The sequence below is a fragment of the Siphateles boraxobius genome, unplaced genomic scaffold (genome assembly GCF_051911475.1).
Source record: "Siphateles boraxobius isolate OS27281-9 unplaced genomic scaffold, OSU_SipBor_1 5, whole genome shotgun sequence".
NCBI classification, from domain to species: Eukaryota; Metazoa; Chordata; class Actinopteri; order Cypriniformes; family Leuciscidae; genus Siphateles; species Siphateles boraxobius.
In genome coordinates, this window is record NW_027509141.1 from 27,607,644 (window position 1) to 27,627,556 (window position 19,913).

At 36.2% G+C, this 19,913-nt stretch overlaps 2 protein-coding genes across 4 annotated transcripts; both read right to left on the bottom strand.

Annotated features, from left to right (window-relative positions):
* Window positions 1-170: 170 nt before the first annotated feature.
* Window positions 171-8,253, bottom strand: cybb (cytochrome b-245, beta polypeptide (chronic granulomatous disease)). The gene is made up of 13 exons (XM_077203647.1): window positions 7,916-8,253; window positions 7,570-7,662; window positions 6,989-7,099; window positions 6,715-6,799; window positions 5,550-5,698; window positions 4,775-4,956; window positions 3,409-3,541; window positions 2,509-2,601; window positions 2,181-2,434; window positions 1,369-1,531; window positions 887-1,033; window positions 652-776; window positions 171-403 (listed from the first exon to the last, which is right to left on the bottom strand). Exons 1-13 carry the CDS (start codon window positions 7,958-7,960, stop codon window positions 286-288), a joined length of 1,698 nt encoding a protein of 565 aa, XP_077059762.1. The 5' UTR covers window positions 7,961-8,253; the 3' UTR covers window positions 171-285.
* Window positions 8,254-8,345: 92 nt separating this feature from the next.
* On the bottom strand, window positions 8,346-17,081 carry xk (X-linked Kx blood group (McLeod syndrome)). Of its 3 annotated transcripts, none has more exons than XM_077203685.1 (4): window positions 16,699-17,081; window positions 14,193-14,455; window positions 10,226-10,721; window positions 8,346-10,099 (listed from the first exon to the last, which is right to left on the bottom strand). In XM_077203685.1, the coding sequence occupies exons 1-4, from the start codon at window positions 16,941-16,943 to the stop codon at window positions 9,916-9,918; spliced, it is 1,188 nt and encodes a 395-aa protein (XP_077059800.1). In that variant the 5' UTR covers window positions 16,944-17,081; the 3' UTR covers window positions 8,346-9,915. The 3 variants fall into 3 exon arrangements, with proteins under 3 accessions (XP_077059800.1, XP_077059801.1, XP_077059799.1); XM_077203686.1 differs by having other exon boundaries at window positions 8,346-10,116; XM_077203684.1 differs by having other exon boundaries at window positions 8,346-10,721.
* Window positions 17,082-19,913: the final 2,832 nt, after the last annotated feature.

The window sequence follows — 19,913 nt, forward strand, 5'->3', positions numbered from 1 at the left end:
ACACAGTCATTATATATATATATATATATATATATATATATATACAGTAGTCAACATTTGAAGTGGATAACGGGTATTGTTCAAAATTCATGTATAACTCTGATTAAAAGTTTTGATGAGTCAAATGTTGACTACTGTATATATATAAATATATAGTAAGAAATAACAAGTCCAAAATTACTCTTTAAGAATTTGTTATTGCTGTGTATACATTGATTTAAAATGTGTTCATCAGTATCCATAGGTTCTGATACACATGAGTTGTCCAAGTGATGGTGAAGCACATCAGAAGTTTTCTTTGTTGAATATAAATTCAGCTCCAGCTTCTGTGTGTGAATGACACTGCTTCCCCAGAGCTGTGGCCAGTGCCGTGGGACCACAAAGGAAAACGCCAATTTTTGAACTGAGAGAAGGAAGAGAAGTCAAATAATACTCAGCAAGTGTAGAAAGCCTTTAGAAAAGCAAATTTTCACAAAAGCAATAAGCCCCAAGAAGCCGTGGTTTACGGTGAATTTAGAACAGCTAAGGGGTGTTGTTAGGCACGACTGTTTTTAGATTAATTTACAAAAGCTTTGAACGTGGCTCAACCAATTATAATCAAGGACTGGAACTATCTGTTTTATAATGGTTTATTTAGCACACTCTACATACCCTGGGTGTTGGGTAGCGATGGCACTAAACTCATTGTCCCAGTTGGGTTTACCATACCGAGTCTTCTGCTTAAGCCCAGTGATAGGATCATCCTCCGCCTCATATTGAACCCTAAGGTGGGCCGCCTTTAAACAATAATCAAAATGACTATCAGAAGACATCAGAGGTTTGTATTTCAGTGAAGTTCAAAATGGTTTACAGTATCTGCCATTCAACAAGCACATATTTTGCCCACCTCAGCGTCTTTCCAGCGTGTGAGATAGATGTTGTAACTGAGGAAATCGCTCATGTTTTTTTCTGTCATCTGTCTTTCCAAACTCTGCAGAAGGTCTGCGAACCATTCAAATGCCTGTGTTTCCGGACACAGCCAATAGAAATAGATCTGCACAAGTCAAATGTCAGAACATTACTTTAGTAACCCTTGCAATCCACATTGCTTACATTACTCGACTTCTTTCAGACTAGTGGAAAGAATGTATTTATTTTTATTTATTTTTATTACATTCTATTTTTGTCTATAGACTTCAATTGCAAAACATCTTTAAAGTAGAACACTTTTATTCATATAGTATATATATATATATATATATATTATTCCTAAAGTATATTATTTATATTCCTATAAGTAAAATAAAGTGGCGTCTGCAAACAAATGAAAACAAAGATGTTGTTCTATCATTCAAAGTTTGAATTGCTAAACTTAGTGCTGTTCATCACCTTTTTGGTGAAGACGTTTTTGTTCTCCTGGACGTGTTTGTACCACACAGACTTCAGAACAGAAGCGAAAGGTGTCACACCAATCCCGGCGCCAACCAGCATCACAGCTTCATACCGAAAGACATCTTCACTGGCCGTCCCGAACGGCCCATCCACAGCCATCCTACACAGAGAACACCAGACAGCCATTATGCATGGCAAACTAGCAGACTGAACATTCTTTGCAAGACGTTTCACAGAAATAACTGAGCATTGCATTGTTCGCTTGTCACGTTGTGCAATTTGAATTCTTACAGTTCTGTACTGAAGGAGGAAGAACTTAGGAAACACATAGGAAGAAACAGCAATAAAAATTCACTCATGTTGAAATCGCCGTATTGCCTACCATCTTCTTAAACAGAAACCTGGTCTTCCCACACTTCTCTTTTTTGCAACTGTGATTGTAGGTCCACATCCCCTTTTTACACATGTATTTTCCCATTTTACAAGTGAAACTCACTAGCACTATTTAAAACACTTGCATCTGTGTAATTCAAGTTTTTGAGTTCCACAAGAAAAATGTGACATTAAGAAAATAGTTCACCCAAAAATGATCATTTGCACATTAATATTCACCTTCATGTTGTTCCAACCCTGTATGGCTTTCTTTCTTCTGGAGATAAAGACATTTTGAAAAATGTTCTTATCCATACAATGAAAGTTAGTGCTGTCCAAAACAAGTCATACAGGTTTCGAATAACATGAGGGTGGGTAAAACGATGACAGAATATTCACCATCTCTTTAAATAACTAATCTGTCACTTGAATCTTACTTCGGTAGTGTCCAAGCATCCAGCACCACAGTCTTGTCACCTCCACAGGCCGTATAAAGGGCTTGTGTCCAATCCCCTACTATTCGGATATGCACGCTAAGGTGGTCTTCCTCCGGGGCAGAGGTCAGGGTGAAGGGATGCCACTCCAACTGAGAGATCGTCGGGCACTGGATGAAAACATACTGTCCGACCTCCATCTTAAAGCCCTTCTTCTTCATCTGCAGCTCGAGGGTTTTGGAAGGGTGCATCACTACCTGCAAAGTGGCGTAATATGGTGAGAGGGGAAAAAATTGATTGGTTGCTAATTTAAAAAACTTGATTTCCTAACCTTGGTGATCACCACTTTCTGCTGTGAGCGATAGAAGCGCACCAGTCTCTCGCAGACGTATAGAAACATGGGGCCAACCACCCACTTCCACGTCTGTAAGAGGAAGATGTAGTTTTAAATCCTGATAATAAATATGTATGTATTTATGTGCTAAAATATGGTTATTATGCAAGCTTGTTTCCACCATAAAATAAAAAAGGTAATTATGTTTTTTTTATTTTTTTATTAAAACACAATGAACAAATTCGTTTCCCTTGTTTTAGTTTAAATCATGCCCACAAACTAAAAATTCATTCCCACAACTTATTAATTTGTACCCTCGATTTAGTACATTTTGGCCATGTTGTACTAATTTGTTTCCCCGTTTGGATTTAACTTAAACAAGGGAACAAATTATTACAACATGGCCACAATTTAGTAAAACAAGGGAACAAAATTTTATATTGTGCGCATTATTTAGTAAAGCAAGGAAACAAATTATTATATTCTGCGCACAATTTACTTAAAAGAGAAAGAGAAAAATGCCAAAATTGTGAGATAAAAAGTTGCAATTACATTTTTAATTGCAAGTTTATATCTCACAATTTGGAGTTTATAGCTCACAATTCTGAAAAAAGGTCTGAATTGTGAGATATTAACTAAATTGCAAGAAAAAAGTCAGAATTGTGAGATATAAACTCTGAATTGCAAGAAAAAAGTCAGAATTGTGAGTTTATATCTGACTTTTTTTCTCATGATTGTGATATATAAGTTTGCAATTGTGAGTTATAAAACCCGAATTGCGAGACATAAACTCTCAGGGTGAAAATAAAAAGAACTTTGAGATATTTTTTTATTCCCAGCTGAAACAAGCTTCCATAGATAATAGATTGTATTTGAGATTTGAGATTAATGATATACCATCGGTTCGTTCCCAGCAAAGACAGGTTCAGGGCAGTTGGTCCCATTTTGACCCCAGGTCTCAAACTGGCTGTGACATTGATTAGGGTTGTGCACTTTTACACTTACAAGAGTCTGGCCTCGCACAATACGCCTACATAGACATACTGTTATTGCATAAATAATGCATGATATTTCTCCTGCTATAGCATTATGTACCTGTCAACATGTACTGTATTATGACTGAGATGTGCCATCAATTTACATGATGCTTCAATAAAGGCTGCTGGTAAACCTGCCTTTTATTAGCTTAAAACTGTAAGCCCAACCATGTGTTCACTGGCATGAATGAGCAGAAATGAGTTTGTGTTTTCAAATCAACAACTATTAGCACTGAGCAGCAGGATTGCAAAAGACAGTGAACTGTGGGATTGACAGTGATGGAGCAAGTGGAGAGTTAAGAATTGCTCAACTAAAATATGGAGGATTTTGCACTGAATCTCTTCAGTGCTTAAATCACATATTTACATATTATTATATGATTTTCATATTTTAAAATATATAGATTATTTTAGAATCTATATTTTTTTTAATCAAATTTCTTAAGCCAGGGACACACCAAGCCAAAGGTCCCAACGGTCGGCCGTCGGCCCATTTTTGAGCGTTGGCCGACTTTTTTCTGGTGTGTCAGATTGTGGTTAGTCTAAGACCTGGGTTTTTTAATATATTTTTGATATTATACAGTATATTAACCCATCACAGGAGTCTTTTTAAGTCCTTTTGGTGGAGAGACCCAGTTACATATTGCAAAATATTGTTCAAAAGACTTTTATGCTCACTAAGGCTGCATTTATTTAATTAAAGATATAGTAAAAACAGTAATATTGTGAAATATTATTACAATTCAAAATAACTGTTTTCGATTTGAATATATTTTAAAATGTAATTTGTTCCTGTGATGGCAAACGGAATTTGCAGCATCATAACTCCAGTCCTCAGTGTCACATGATCCATCAGAAATCATTCTAATATGCTGAATTGCTGCTCAAGAATATAAAACTTCTCTCTAGATATATTATTGCATTTGTTTGTTCAAAATGATCTAATGCATAGGTCTTCAATCCTGCTCCTGGAGTGCCACTGTCCTGCAGAGTTTAGTTCCAACCTGCTTCAGCACACCTGCCTTTGTATATTCAAGCGATCCTGAAGAGCTTGATGAGCTGATTCAGGTGTGTTTGATTAGGGTTGGAACTAAACTCTGCAGGACAGTGGCCCTCCAGGAGCAGGATTGAAGACCTCTGATCTAATGTATCATGTTGTGAGATTCAGATTTGGTTTAGATTTTGATAAACAAAAAATTAAAAAATTAATTGAATTAAACCCTCACCCAACTCCATGAAGCACCAAACCAATGAAAAAGACGATGAACAAGTGATGGGTGAACCAGAACACCTCGAAATACGACCTTCTGATGACCTCCATGGAGGAAGTGATGATGAGGATGAGGGCGAGGGTGATGACCACCCCCGTCAGTCCCGCTATAGATGTGAACATCACTATGGTTGGGTTCTGGGAAATCCAAAACACAAAAAATGACCATATAAAACATTACTATCAAAAAGAGACAAAGTTAGAGTAGACGGCCAAAATGAACTTTTTTTTTTTTATAAGTTCAGATTTTTATTCAGCAAGGACAGTGGCATTAAATAGATTTAAAATGCTACAAAATTTCAAATAAATGCTATAAAAAAAATCTAATCTGTTGTAGGTTCTCTCAATTACAGCTATAAATCCAGTATTTTTTTTTTTTTTAGCAGTGTCCATTGTGTTTCAACATTGCCTATAAATGTTTTTGTTATGATCATAAGATTTTCATCCTCTCAATTTTCTATTTCGGGCTATTGTCCACTGTGTCATCATTGCAGCACTATGGCAACAGAATTTTAAAAATCGACATCGGAAGCAGCATGATGTTTCTGTGATGTAACCGTGGGTGGAAGTGGGATGTATCCTACGGGCCTGAAGTCAGATCAGTTGGAGGTTCCTTGCGTAATGAGCAGGAAGCTGCTTCAGAATCAGTGTTTTAGTGGGAACTTCTGCTGACACAAAAATGTGTGACTGAAATGAGTAAAAACCTTGCAAAACTTGCTGGAAAGACTCACCGTCTCATTGGTTCTGATGGGGTTTAGATAGGATCTGTTGTCATTGTTGCCAATTTGAGAGAGCACGTAAGGAAGGTAACTGCTGTTGATCATAAGCTGGGAATCCATGAATCTCTCAAAGTTAAACAGGTGAGCTATGATGTGGATGGCTGGGGGAATATACAAGAAATCGGCATGTTAATTATCTATAAAATATCATACATCCAAGACGTATAGGCTACACTGTAAATATGACTTTTTTTGAAGTTGTAAATAAAACAAAGATTATTGGGGTATGTTTTACACTGGATGTCAAAAGTTTGAAATAATTAAGACTTTTTGAAAGTCTCTTCACCAAGGCTGAATTTATTCCATAAAACATACAGTAAAAAGAGTAATATTGTGAAATTTTTTTGAACTGTTTTCTACTAAAATTTATTTTTAAAATCTATTTAAAATGTATTCCTGTGATGTAAAGCTGAATTTTCAGCATCATTACTCCAGTCTTCAGAGTCACATGATCCTTCAGAAATCCTTCTGATATGCTCATCTCTTTTTTGTTATTATCAATTATTATTGGTGCTCAATTATTAATTGTTTTTTACTTTTAGAAATAATTTCTATTTTTTTATAAATATAAATTTGTAATTTTATAAATCAATTTTATGCATCCTTGCAGAATAGTATATGATCATGATTATGCGTGTATCATGCTTTTCACAAAAATATTGAGCAGCACAATTGTTTTCAAATTTGATAATAATAAAAAATGTTTCTTGAGCACCAAATCAGAATATTAGAATGATTTCTGAAGGATCATGTGACACTGAAAGCTGGATCAGCTTTGCCAAGACAGGAATAAATCACATTTTAAAATACATGCGAAAAGAAAACAGTTATTTTAAATTGTAATAATATTTCACAGCATTACTGTTTTACTGTATTTTTGATCAAATAAATACAGTCTTACTTAGTATAAGAGACTTCTTTCATAAACATTAAAAAAGGTAATTATTTAAACTTCTGACCCCCAGTAAATTATTGGCAGTTTACTGAGTGAAAATTGTTTCAACACCAAATTTAGATTTTAGGTTGAGTGGCATTTTAGAAAGATTTGAAAATCAAAACAAGATTAGGAAGAGGATTTAAACGTGGAAACTAAGTGAATGTGTCTTTCTTACAGTACCTGTGTGAAAGGCAATCATGTAGGCCACCAGTTTGTGGAAAGTGAGGTTTCTGTCTAGCTGACGGGCTGCAGTGCGGCTACAGCACTGTGAACACACACACACACACACACACACACACACACACACACACACACACACACACACACACACACACACACACACACACACACACACACACACACACACACACACACACACACACACACACACATCACTTGTCACTATCTGAAGTGGATAAGCCTTTCACTTTCGCTCTGTTGTTCCTCGACTGACCTGTATGGATCCGCGTAGGAATGAGAGCAGGTTTCTGCAGACGGGCAGCAGGATCAACATGCAGTTAAAATTCAGACATGCAGCTGGAGCTCTGGCCCAGGAGAGAGCATGCTGTGGGCACACAGCGAGAGAGAGAGAGAGAGAGAGAGAGAGAGAGAGAGAGAGAGAGAGAGAGAGAGAGAGAGAGAGAGAGAGAGAGAGAGAGAGAGAGAGAGAGAGAGAGAGAATGGAAGTTTCAATTCCTATTTTAAGCTCTGAACAACATATTTGCATTAACATACGCATTAAATATATAGTCCTTCCAGATAAAATGTAAATGTAACATTTTAGATTTTAGATTAACTATATAATTAACACTGTCTCAACATTATATTTAACTACACAAATTATTACAATTACAAATTACACAACATACATTTCAAAAATAAAAAAATTCACAACATACATTTAAAAAAAACATACTGGCATCAAAATAAAAATTGACATTACAATAATTATAAAATTACAACAATACATTAATTGTATTAATATATTAATGAACAGATTACATATTTAAAATGTATAAATGATTTGACACTTACCCCAAGTATGACTCTAGTATAGTAGTATCTGTCAAATAAAAATGCCATGTAAAAATATACAAAGAGAAACACATTGATGCCGAGCCACACAAGCTGAAAAACAGAACGATGAGCGATTAAGACATTTTGTAGGCTGATTAAAAGTATTAAAGTATAAAACATTAATAGTATCTCTGTTTTTCAGTATGTCTAAAAATAATTGTGCTAAAAGAAAATACAAAAAAAACAAGTCAATTAAAAAAAGTAAGAACTTTAGAATCCAAAGATATTAAAATAAAATAAAAAGATTTTAAAAAGTTAACTTAAATAAGAAACCAATCCTAAAATCATAATTCTAGTAGCTTACAATAACAAAAATGGATAGTCCTTCATTTGCAGCAAAGTTCCCCATGATGTTGAGCTGTGTAGTAAGAGAAGATCAAGAGAGAATTTGTAGAAAGCCACAAGATCAATGGGGATTTGGTATATAAAGCATAGAAGCAAGTCAGGAAATGTCATCACAAATCAGAAATCACCAAGCGAAGTTCCTCAACCCTAGGGGATGGATCAGGTGAACTCTCACTTCTCTTTCTGGTTTATAGTTCAGCCTCCATTTTAGCCTTTGTTATGGTTATATGATTTAAATATTTTTTCTGCAATTGTTACAGTCATTTGTTAAATTTGTTTTAATTGAAGGGAACCTGCCCCCCCCCCCCCCCCCCCCCACCCCAGACAGACAGACAGACAGACAGACAGACAGACAGTCAGATAGACAGATAGATCAATAACTGATGTCCTTTCATGGACAAAATATCATTCTCTTTTATTTATTTTATTATGGGTTTAGCTGACAGTTGCACATATCAAAAGCAGTGATGTGATGTGCTAGAAGAAGCAACCCTGACCCCAGTCTTGCTAAATGAATTAACTCGTTCATTCAACACCCCACAGGGGGGCAGTAAAGTTAAGATACAATCATCTACTGCCCTCTATGACAAGAATGACATTTTATACTTTTTGTAAGAAAAATGAGAACAATGTGCAAAAGGGGGTCCCAGATGAGACGAGTTCAACATAGGAGTGTAAACAAAGGAAAAACAATCAATTAAATTATTCTTTGCGGGATTATGAAGGTCCTGGCCTGGTAACCCAACTGTAATCTTTACTATTCATAAATCCTTACAATCTGAAAGCATTTTTAGGCAGTTACTTGAATTTAGTAACTGTTATAACCATATGTTGTCATAAGATAGGACACTATCATATGACTAATCAGAACTACTTTCACAGTCTTACTGTTTTTGTTTTTTAAGTAATAAAATGATAATAATATTTTAAGCAAAATGAGTGTTAAGAAGTACAAATAATGAACCTGAGAGGCTGTCAAGAAAGCAATGCCCTTAAAGTGATGGAAAAATCAACAAAAGCTTATAACTTAGTAAATACAATCTTTTAAATAAATCTAATGTAAATAATGCAGAGAGAGATTAGAAGCTATAACATTAATCAAACCGACACGAACAAGGGACAGAGCGTTCCCACATCACAAGAGAAAAGCAGTGGTTTCATCTTGTTAGGGAAATTCACATGCACTTCAGTGGACCATGCTGGCTCATATGCTTTGTAAACAAAACAAGAAAAAGTATATACATCTGAAATGGAAATTCTGTCATGATTAATTCACCCTCGTGTTCCAAACCTGCATGTCTTTCTGTCATTATGTACTCACGCTCATGTCGTTCCAAACTAATGAGACTTCATCATTGATTTAATCAAAATGTTTCTGTCCCTCAGTTTAAAGTCCAAATAACCAAAACTTAAAAATATCCAAAAAGGTCGTAAAGGCATCGTAAAACGAATCCATATAAATCAAAAACATTTAATCAAAGTCTTGTAAAGAGATACGATCACTTTAATTTAATTTAGGCTTTTATTAACATCTAAACAATGACCTTCACATACTGAACATATTATAAACACAGAAGCTTGTACATGCATCACATGCTTCACACACTCACGGGAACCAATGAGATTTCTTCTAACCATATGTGATGCGCTCTCTGTCTGTGTTTAAATAAACGCCTAAATCATTTATCATAAGTTATCATATCTCTTCACAAGACTTGGATTAAACCGCTCGATTCAAGTAAATTTGTTTTACGATGCCTTTATGACCATTTTGGATCTTCTATGTTTTGGTTACATGGACTTTCAGTAGAGGGACAGAAAACTCACAGGTTTCATAAAAAATATCTTTTTGTTTAGAAGATTAACCAATATCTTATGTGTTCGGAACACCATAAAGGTGAGTAAATGATGACAGAATTTTAATTCTTGGGTGAACCATCCCTTTAAGTTGTGCTTTGCTCACACGGCGCCACACAAACTCTCCCCGATGTCCCCTTTGGTAACGCAGGGTGGATCGTCTCCATTGTCTTTCCCTGGTGGTTTGGTCCTTATGGAGCCCGACTGGGGAAGAGTCCCATGTAGCAGGCAGAGAGATCCACAGCACTCCCAAAAGCCCTGGGCTGGACTGGATGAGAACAGTTGCCTGCAAGGGTGGCAGAACTGGTAAAAGAGTAACATAAAAAACACTGCTGTGGCATAACCCAACAACAGCAGAATTTCTAACACGGGAGCATCCACCCATTGGTAGAACTCAGTCCGGTGGACGTACCACATCAAAGTCAGCCCCGTGTTCTCAACAAAACGGAGGGAATAATACACTGCCACCCGCCTCCACGCCTGACCCTTATCGATCAAATCGGGGTCGTCCAATCTGAGCTGAACAGCGGACCAGCAGAACACGTTGATGCCAGCGTACAGGAAGGTCAGCATGCAGAGGACGATAGTAGTCCCGACACGCGTCAACGTCTTCTCGATGTTCTCCGGGAACGGAGAGCGGCTTCTCCAGAAGAGAACCCACGGGCGAAGAAAGAACAGGACGAAGTTGACGGACACCACCGGAAGCACCCACACCTTCAACACTGAGCTGAAGAGGACCAGCACGGTCACGCGCGTGGCGATCTCGAACCCTCGCCACAGGAACACGCACAGGTACGCCAACGGACGCACAGACACTTTGTAATCATCATAGCGTATCCTTATGGCGAGAATATTGCAGCGTAGGGCTCCATATACAATTGAGAGAAGGGAAATGACCATCAATGTGCCTGGTAGGGAGAGAAAAGAATAAAACATAAAATTCAGTAAAAATATAATTTGTGGTTAAAACTAGCAATTGAACAAAGATCTTGTGTTAGATATGTGAATATGGAATAAACCACTCTACTATGTAGGGAGTTAAAATAAAATAAAATAAAATATTGGAATGAATAAATATAATAATAAATGAATGCATAAATAAATAAATAAACATAAAATACTAAAATAAAATAAAATTCATAACTCAAAGTAAAGAAAAATTAATAATAGACTATAAATATCTAAATTAAAATTAAACTAAACACATATGGTAATAAATAAATATAAAAATAAATGAATGCATAAATAAATCAATAAAAAATTAAGTTACAAATAAATACAGAAAAGGGTTAGTTCACCCAAAAATGAAAATTCTGCCAGTATTTACTCGCCCTCATGTTGTTCCAACCCCGTAAGACCTTCGTTCATCTTCGGAACACGAAATAAGATATTTTTGATGAAATCTGAGAGCTGGATCACTCCTCCATACTAGTCCATAGGCTTCTTCAGGGATTGAAACTTGCCAATCCCGAAAAGTCATTAAAGACATCGTTAAAATAGTCCAAGTGACTACAGTGGCTCAATCTTAAGTTTATCAAACAACGAGAAAACTTTTTGTGGGCAAAACCCCCCCCCAAAATAACGACTTTATTTCAACTATTCATTTCCCTCTCTGTGGGCCTCGATTCAGTTCACTAGTGATTTAGCGTAAGCTTCTGTTGTTGTACGTCACACGCATCACCCACATGACCAGCGTCGGCCAATAGTGAGCCTACGTGTGACGTAGCTCTACGCAATCATACTCAATTAACTGACTAGAGGCCCAAAGAGAAGGAAATGAATAGTTGAAATAAAGTCGTTATTTTTGTTTGTATTTGCGCACAAAAAGTATTCTTGTCGTTTGATAAACTTAAGATTGAGCCACAGTAGTCACTTGGACTATTTTAACGATGTCTTTAATAACTTTTTGGGGCTGGCAAGTTTCAATCCCTGAAGAAACCTATGTAGGAGTGATCCAGCTCTCAGATTTCATCAAAAACATCTTAATTCGTGTTCCGAAGATGAACAAAGGTCTTACGGGGTTGGAACAACATGAGGGTGAGTAAATACTGACAGAAATTTCATTTTTGGGTGAACTATCCCTTTAAGGAAGAATTTTTTTAAATAAATTCACGACTAAATTTAATTTAAAATTAATTGTATTTGTTTTATCAAGTCATTTATTCTCATTTTATTATATATATTAATTTATCTTTAATTTCGGCCTGTTTGGGCCTCCATAACTGACACAATATATGTTGCCATTTGGTTACATAATTTACTATGCTGTTAAGTAATAAAAGAATAACAAAAGCAGAAACCCTGAAGGCCTAAATCCACCAGCAGTGCAAACATATGGCCTCTTTCAGCCTTCCATCTGATCTAAAGTCAGTCACCGTTTCATTACTCTATGCCTCATGGGTAATGGGGTCAGACTGATTCACTGTCCATTATGGTCTTCCATCTGCAATACTGCTCTCAAGGACAGACTGCAAGGCTACCGACACATTCCTCATGCAGTGCGGATGACAAAATATCTGCGAGGCACAGTTGGGTCTATATATCTTAATATACACTGTACAGTGACACAGCTGCCAACAATTTACAGTCGGGTCCAACTGTCCAAAATAGACATTTGCTTCCTTTTGTAATAAAACACACATTTTGCATTTTCATTAATTACATAACCAGCATAATATAATAAAGCATTTTATATATCAAAACTTTTCCTGTTAAAATCCTAAACATTCTGTTTAGTTCCAGGATTACAAAAAATAACAATAAACATAAACAATAAAAAAAATGATGGCTGTAGTGTTTTGTAGCGTAGTATATTGGCAGTATACTTTGTTTATTAGTTTTTAAGTTAACTCAATTCTATTTATTTCAGCTTTTTATTATCAAATAATAAAAGTAATAAATTCATAAAATTAAACTTTCTGAATATTTCTGTTTATAGTGAATAAATATAAAATATTTCCAACGTACTGTAGTCCCAGACACACTATACATTGGCAGCGTGTGAGTTGTTTATTGGTTATTTTCAGGGATTTCCAATTTTCTTTGTTGTGAAGTGCTTCGGGGGATTTAATTAAATTAATGTATCTGTTGTCCAGTTTATAAATTACTTCTGTCTGTTGAGGCCCTGTCTGAAAAAACACGCTATCTATTTTAGCTGATATTCTCAGAAACAAAATGTGCGTCCTTGTGATAACAAGAGGAAATAGATAAGTACACCAGCCAAAGTCATTTCAGAGGCATTAGTTGAAACTCAAGCATGTGTGCAGAATGTATCACTGAGAGGAGCTTGTTAAATTTAGATGGGTGACGTGGGGAACAGTTCCACCTTCAATAGAGAGGACTTACAAAGATATTCTATGGAGGAAACTTGCAAAAACAAACTTGCAGAATAAGCAACAAAGACTGTGTACAGAGCATACTAGTTGGGCGGAAACATGACATGCCTCGATGACATAAAAACCAATTGTTCTCCCTGACATTTAACACTTTACAGATGTGGTGGAGAATGACAAAACTCATTAACAGTGAAACTCATAAGCTTGCAATGCTCCACTTTGCTGTACTTCACAAGGCCAGATAACAGAACGAAAACAAAGCAGGAATAAGAAAAGTCTTAGTCATGCTCTAGAAACCTTGAAGATGACTTAAGAAGTCTCATTCTGGAAATGTATTTGTCCAACATTTTGTTTTTTAAAGTCGGCATGAAATGGTAGTTGCGATCGTCTTCTTTTTTTCTATTGTGACATATAGCCTCTCTGAGTAAAGCGGCTTCTCAAACTAGACAAAATGTAGGGTGGGACTTGATTTTGTCCATCAGGAATTGATTGGTTGTGGTTTGTTATTGCAGTGATGCCAGTAAACACATGCCCACATGTCCTGCCCTCATGCCAGTAAACACATCATCAGAGTTGAGACTTTGCTTGAAGTTATTTTGATTAAGGAATACGAGGGCATATGAATTTAACACGGATACATCATTTATTACAAATAGACTTGCTGCAGTACTCTGTGTTACTGGTGTTGCACGGTTTTTGGCCATACACCGATTACATTACAGCCCCACTGTTCTTTGCTTTTTTATAGAAATAAAAACCATTAAGTTCAGCTGGACAATGGACGCTACAATTATAACCTGAAAGCGCCTGAAAGGTAGAGTCGCACCACAGTGCAGAAGAATTCAGATTTCACTTATTACATGAGTCATGACAAGAGTAAGGAGAGATGAGATGACTGACAGGATGATGGCGGAGGATTTGGTGCGCAACAGATCCTGAGCGTCACTGTCAAAAATCTCATCTTGTAAAATGTGCAGTCAGTACTGCTGCTCCCTAAACGCGAGAGTACTCGTGACCACGAATGTGTGTGTTCTCACTCCTCACCTCTGCCGATAGACACCGCTTTCTGCAGCACACAGATGTAGAGCTGCAGCGTGAGCTGGGGTGCAGAGCCCAGGAAGGCCTGTATGACCGAGGTCCTGGCGAAAGCGGCTCTGTGCGTGACTAGTTTCCCCTCCGCCTGGCCCACTTCTTGCTCCACCTCTTCGGTCTGCCCGTCCCGGGGAATCTGCTTCTTACGGGTGATGGTGACATACGGCTCCTCCACCTTTCCAGAGCTGCCATAGATACAGAAGGCATCCAGGCACCTAATGGAATATAATTAAATAGCTCTATAGACGTTCAAATGAAAAGGTATAGAAAATAAATAATATTTAATAAAAACAAAATAAATCACAATAGTTATGTACCTTTTTAAATTACAGTTGAAATAAACAACATACAATGCCTTTGTTTAATAAAATAAGATAAATAGTTCTAAAACTTTTTAAATTAGAGTTTAAATAAACGCCTTTGGTTAATAAAATAAAATAAAATAGTTCTTTAAAAACATATATTGCCTTTGATTATTTTTATTATTAAAATAAAATTAACAAAACAAAAGCAAAATTGACCAGAAACCTGATTAGCACTGGTTTACCATAATGTTTAGTAGTGTTATTTAATTAAACTTAGCAACCCAGAAAAGCTACCCTTTTTGTATTAGGGGGTCGCTGGGTTTGCTGCAGATGTCCTTTAATTATTGGATCCTACTTATATCCATCCGCCGTGTCACAGTAGACCATGTCAGTGCTCAGAGAATTGCACTCAATCCAATGAAAGCTCACCAGTTTAGTTGTAGCTTACCCGAGGACAGCTATTCAGTGCTATTCAGGCCTCAGTGGACAATCTCTCCATCTCATTCATTTAAAATGCAGAGACTAGGTCCCACAGGACAGGTACAGGTGCCAATCCTTGAGTAAGCATTTCCTATCGCAAACCTTGACAACAACCTTGCCATTTTACAGTAATAGGTTGTAGACAACCTTGGTGATAATGTGATGGATGCGAGCGTGTTAAGAGAAGGCCAAAAGAGATTTCACAGGCCATTCACACAAACTCAAAGAAAATAAACAACTGAATTAAACATTAATGAAACTGTGCTGAGCTTAATCTGAATGAGCTGGCCCAGGTTATGTTGCTAAACTGTACTATTAGAGAAATATATCAATGATTCAATGGCACATGGTCAATGCAACAACACACGGACTGATCGAGATGGAACAGTTTTACTGGGAGGCCTGGACTGGAATGGAAGCTGTGAATAACACCAATAACTATACTAATAGATAATCTAAGGACACAAATTCTCCATAACTGGCTTGTGGCATGTTACAGTTTGGAAACATTACTATTTTTAATGTTTCTGAAAGAAGTATCTTATGCTCATCAAGCCTGCATTTATTTGATCAAAAATACAGAAAAAACAGTAATATTATTACAATGTAAAATAATGGTTTTCTATTTTTCCATAATATACTTCAAATATAATTTATTTGATGCAAAGATGAATTTTCATCAGCCATTACTCCAGTCTTCAGTGTCACATGATTCTTCAGAAATCATTCTTTTATATTGATTTATTATCAATGGTGGAAACAGTTGTGCTGCTTAATATTTTTATATTAGTATTCATTAAACAATAAAAAGTTAAATAGACCATTATTTATTAAATCAAAACATGAATGGAATATTAGTAATTGGTTCACAAAAATTAACCTAACCTAAAATAAAATAACAGGAATCTTATGCTAACCTTACAAGAGCATTTTGTTGTTGCTATAGGGTGTTATCCGCCAACCCCGCTTACTGTCATGAATTCCCTTGTTCAATTCCATAAATAAAATTTTAAAAACCATCATGACATCAGCATCTATTTATGATGTGATGTGCCTCTTATTTTACAGTGATATTACCATTGCTTTGTATAGTATAATAATTAATGAAACCATATTTGTAGAATTATCAGCATTAAATTCTATTTGCAATAAACACCTGCAATGCATGGCCTTGAGAAAAAAAATCTGATAATGAATTGTAAACTAATAATCCTGCAGTCCTTATACTTTTACAATATATATATAGGTATATGCTATCCAAATATACATTACATTTATTTGTCTATTGGAATGTTAACACCTTAAACATTTATTCAAAATCACCTTTTCAAAAATGAAAATCTACAGATTTATCTAAAGACCCTGGGACATGAATCCTTGAACCATGAAACCTTTGACATGAATGCGCATCGTGGACTATACATTAAACGACAAATATTCATAAGATGTATGAATAGTTAAAACACAGGCTCATCTTGCGCGTGAGAAAAAAAGGGGGGGGGGGGGGGGGAGTTTGGGGGGAAACACCTTTATTATGTGTAGTCGCTCACAATGGACATTGTTTGTATCTTTATCCATTATGTGGATGGGTATAATTCCCTCCACAGAGTAACGTTGTAACGTTAAATAGAAACTCATCCTTGTACATTAGCAAAAGGAGAGTCGTCACTTACCTTATTATTGGTCCTAGTTGTAATATATGAAGCAGCAGTACTAGAGGTCTGTCTCTGCTCAGGTCTCTATGAATAAAGATAAGTGTGAGCTGTACCAGCACGGATGGCACAAGCGTGAAGAGGAGCGTGAAACACTGCCAAATCTGATCACCAGCGGAGCGATAAGTGCTGCTTAGATACAGAGCCGCCGTCGTCTCGGCAGTAAACAAAGAGACCGACACAAGGACTGAGCTGGGTAGTCTCATCCTCACTCAGCCATGTTTCTTTTCTGCTCTCTGATCTCACGAGCCTGCATTTTGCAAGTTCCAGTGGACGCATCAACCACCAGCCGCAGATTCACAGCTGATCACCGCGGCGAATATATCTATTACTATTACAAGTCTGACCGGTAGAGGGCGCAGTGAGCTCAATGTTTACTGCTGTCAGTGTCAGCAAGCGTGTTCATGCAGTCACGTTCTACTACCATGATCACCAGCGGCATTTACTGTATATGACATCCTGGGTTGAGCCCATTTACTGCCATATTATAATGCTAAAATACCTACAAGTAAACATATCAATCCAGAGTTAGATTTCCACAGGCTATTATTGCTGTGATGGATTAATGCCAATTTATGCCACATAAGAAAAAGGTAATGTGCTGAATTCAGAACCACATACTAGGCCTATAGCCTAGCTATAGCCTACTACTCGTAGCATACTACTTTTACCATATCTTATCTTTCTATGGCAAAAATAGTAAGAGCAGTATTAGTATGTGGTTCCAAATGTAGTAATGCTTTTGTAAATCATAATTATCAAATAAAAAATTGAAATTATTACATAAGTCATAATAATGATATGAAAAATCTAAATTATGATTTAAAAAGTCATGATTATGACATCGAAATCAGCCGCGGCTCGTCTGTATGTGCAGGTGATATAGCCTACATACCGTAGTGGGCAACGTCATAGTTGGGGGCGTGGCGAGGGTGGAAATACCGCGAACATCGTGTGTATTTGAATGACAAAAATGTCGTATTGCGAGTCATTGACGCCTGCCGAACGGCAACGGTACATTGCAAAATTAACTGAAATAGGTTATGATTGGTCTTATTTAATTAAAAACTGGGTCAATTATTAATCCTTTTGTAAAACGGTGATCTGTAGTACGAAGTTGCCGAGGGACTGTGCTGACAGTTATCCCTAACTCACAGACTGCACTGTATTGAGTGTATTGTAGCCTACTCACTAGACCTCGAACTACTCCATAGGTTCACGGCTCGCATCAAGCGATTGGCCTATCAAGCGAGCCTTCAGCTGATAACCCTAATGTGAATGAGACATCCCTTATGAAAAACAACTATAGGAATCTTGTAGTAGCCTATTTTAGGACAAAATATTATAGTAATACTATAGTATTTTGGGACATAGCCTACTATAGAAGGACTATAGAGGTGTACAGAACATCACAGAAATATACACTACTATTTATTGCTTGGACTTATCCGTTCACTGTGCACTAATTTATCGCCCTCCTAAATACAATAAAGATTTTATTTTGGACTTTTCAGACTTTCTTTCTCTTATTGTTCCGACCACTGATAATCTTCTAATCATTGGGGATTTTAATATGCATGATGTTGACCATCTAACCCATTTCCAAAGCAATTCTCATAACTTGTTGAATCTTTTAATTTAATACAGTCAGTTTGTGATGCCACACTCAGGCATGCTCACACTCTTGTCTTGACCTGATTTTATCTTTGGGTTTGTCTCTTAATAGTGTGACTATAGAAGATAACTGACCATAGATCTGTTTTTTTTACTTTTGATTTGCTTGTTGTCATATCAAAAGACCAACCTGAATGTTGATTGTTATTTTAGACCTGTAAATGAGGTGACAACAAATATTTTTGCTGAAGCATATGCGTCTTGCCCAGTCTCTTCTATTATTGGGGCCCTGTTTAGATACGGAAGAGTTAACTAATATTTTCAATTCTGTATGCTCAAACATTATGAATGATGTTGCTCCACTCAGTGCTGAATTACCTCTTAATATCAACTGATTCTGGACTGGGAGTTGTTTTAATTACATTGGATCTCAATGCCGCATTCAACACTGTTGATCATTTGACTCTTTTAGAACGGTTGGAGTGTGAGGTTTGCATTCGTGGAAGAGCGTTAAAATGGTTTCACTCATCTACAGGACAGAACATTTTCTGTCAATTTTGCAAATGCTTCATCCTCTGTGGCCACCTGAAAATATGGCCTCCCTCAAGGCTCTATTTTAAGTCCTACATTGTTTTCTTTGTACATGCGTCCTTTGGGTTCTATTTGTCGTCACTATGACATTTCCTATCATATGTATGCTTATGACAAAGATTTATCTACCTCGGGAACGAACAGTCCCTCAAGTCCTTGTTGGACTGTTTGAATGAGCTTAGCTGTCACCCCCCTTTTGATAATTGACATTTAAAATGCACTATACAAACTTAAATGGTTGTAATTCAAGAATGCTTTGGAATACAGACCTAAGTTTGATCTTGTTTTAAAGAAAACAATCAGCAGATTATTACTGAAGTGAAAGCACTTCAATAAATTAAAGTATGAAAAAGTTATGGAAGTTATAATTTACAGTAAATCAAATATACTTTATTAATATATTTTTTTAATATAAAATAAATATTTTACAAAATATTTTTTACTATTAAAATTACGATAAAATGAAAGCCATATATCTAACCAAGTTGTGTTCCAAATTTCAAGTTGATATGACAAAAATTGAAGTTCCCATGAGATTTTGTTTAGGCGTAGTATCAAAAATAGCCACCGGGTGCCATTGCATTCCATTGAATTTAATTGTATGAAATCTGCTGTAACAAATTCATACATTTCTATCCAAATATCACTTCTGTCACTAAATATGGAACCTTGAGACTCAGACCTTTCTGACAATATGTGTTTTGTCAATATTAGAAAAGGTTTTGATAATAAATTATGAAAGATGATGCCCAAAAGGGGAGGGGCCTAATGAAAAATATACCGTTTCTATGGTAACGCAACATCCAATTTCAAAACGGTTTTCACAGGATGAATTCTGAGTTCGTAAGCTTTCAAATGATACATAATTTATGATAACAACTAAAATATGTGATATAATAATAATAATAAAAATATTTATTTATATATATATATATATATATATTATACTTTTTAGAGGACTTCTTACTTTA

Bases quoted from the DNA above. Each gene is read 5' to 3' on its own strand.
- cybb (XM_077203647.1), bottom strand. From the start codon at position 7,960: ATGGGGAACTTTGCTGCAAATGAAGGACTATCCATTTTTGTTATT. The intron at 2,602-3,408 runs GTATATCATTAA...TTCCTCTTACAG, and splicing joins TTGCTGGGAACGAACCGATG to ACGTGGAAGTGGGTGGTTGG. The intron at 2,435-2,508 runs GTTAGGAAATCA...GCCACTTTGCAG, and splicing joins AGAAAGTGGTGATCACCAAG to GTAGTGATGCACCCTTCCAA.
- xk (XM_077203684.1), bottom strand. From the start codon at position 16,943: ATGAGACTACCCAGCTCAGTCCTTGTGTCGGTCTCTTTGTTTACTGCC. The intron at 14,456-16,698 runs GTAAGTGACGAC...ATATTCCATTAG, and splicing joins CAACTAGGACCAATAATAAG to GTGCCTGGATGCCTTCTGTA. The intron at 10,722-14,192 runs GTGAGGAGTGAG...TCTCCCTACCAG, and splicing joins AGCGGTGTCTATCGGCAGAG to GCACATTGATGGTCATTTCC.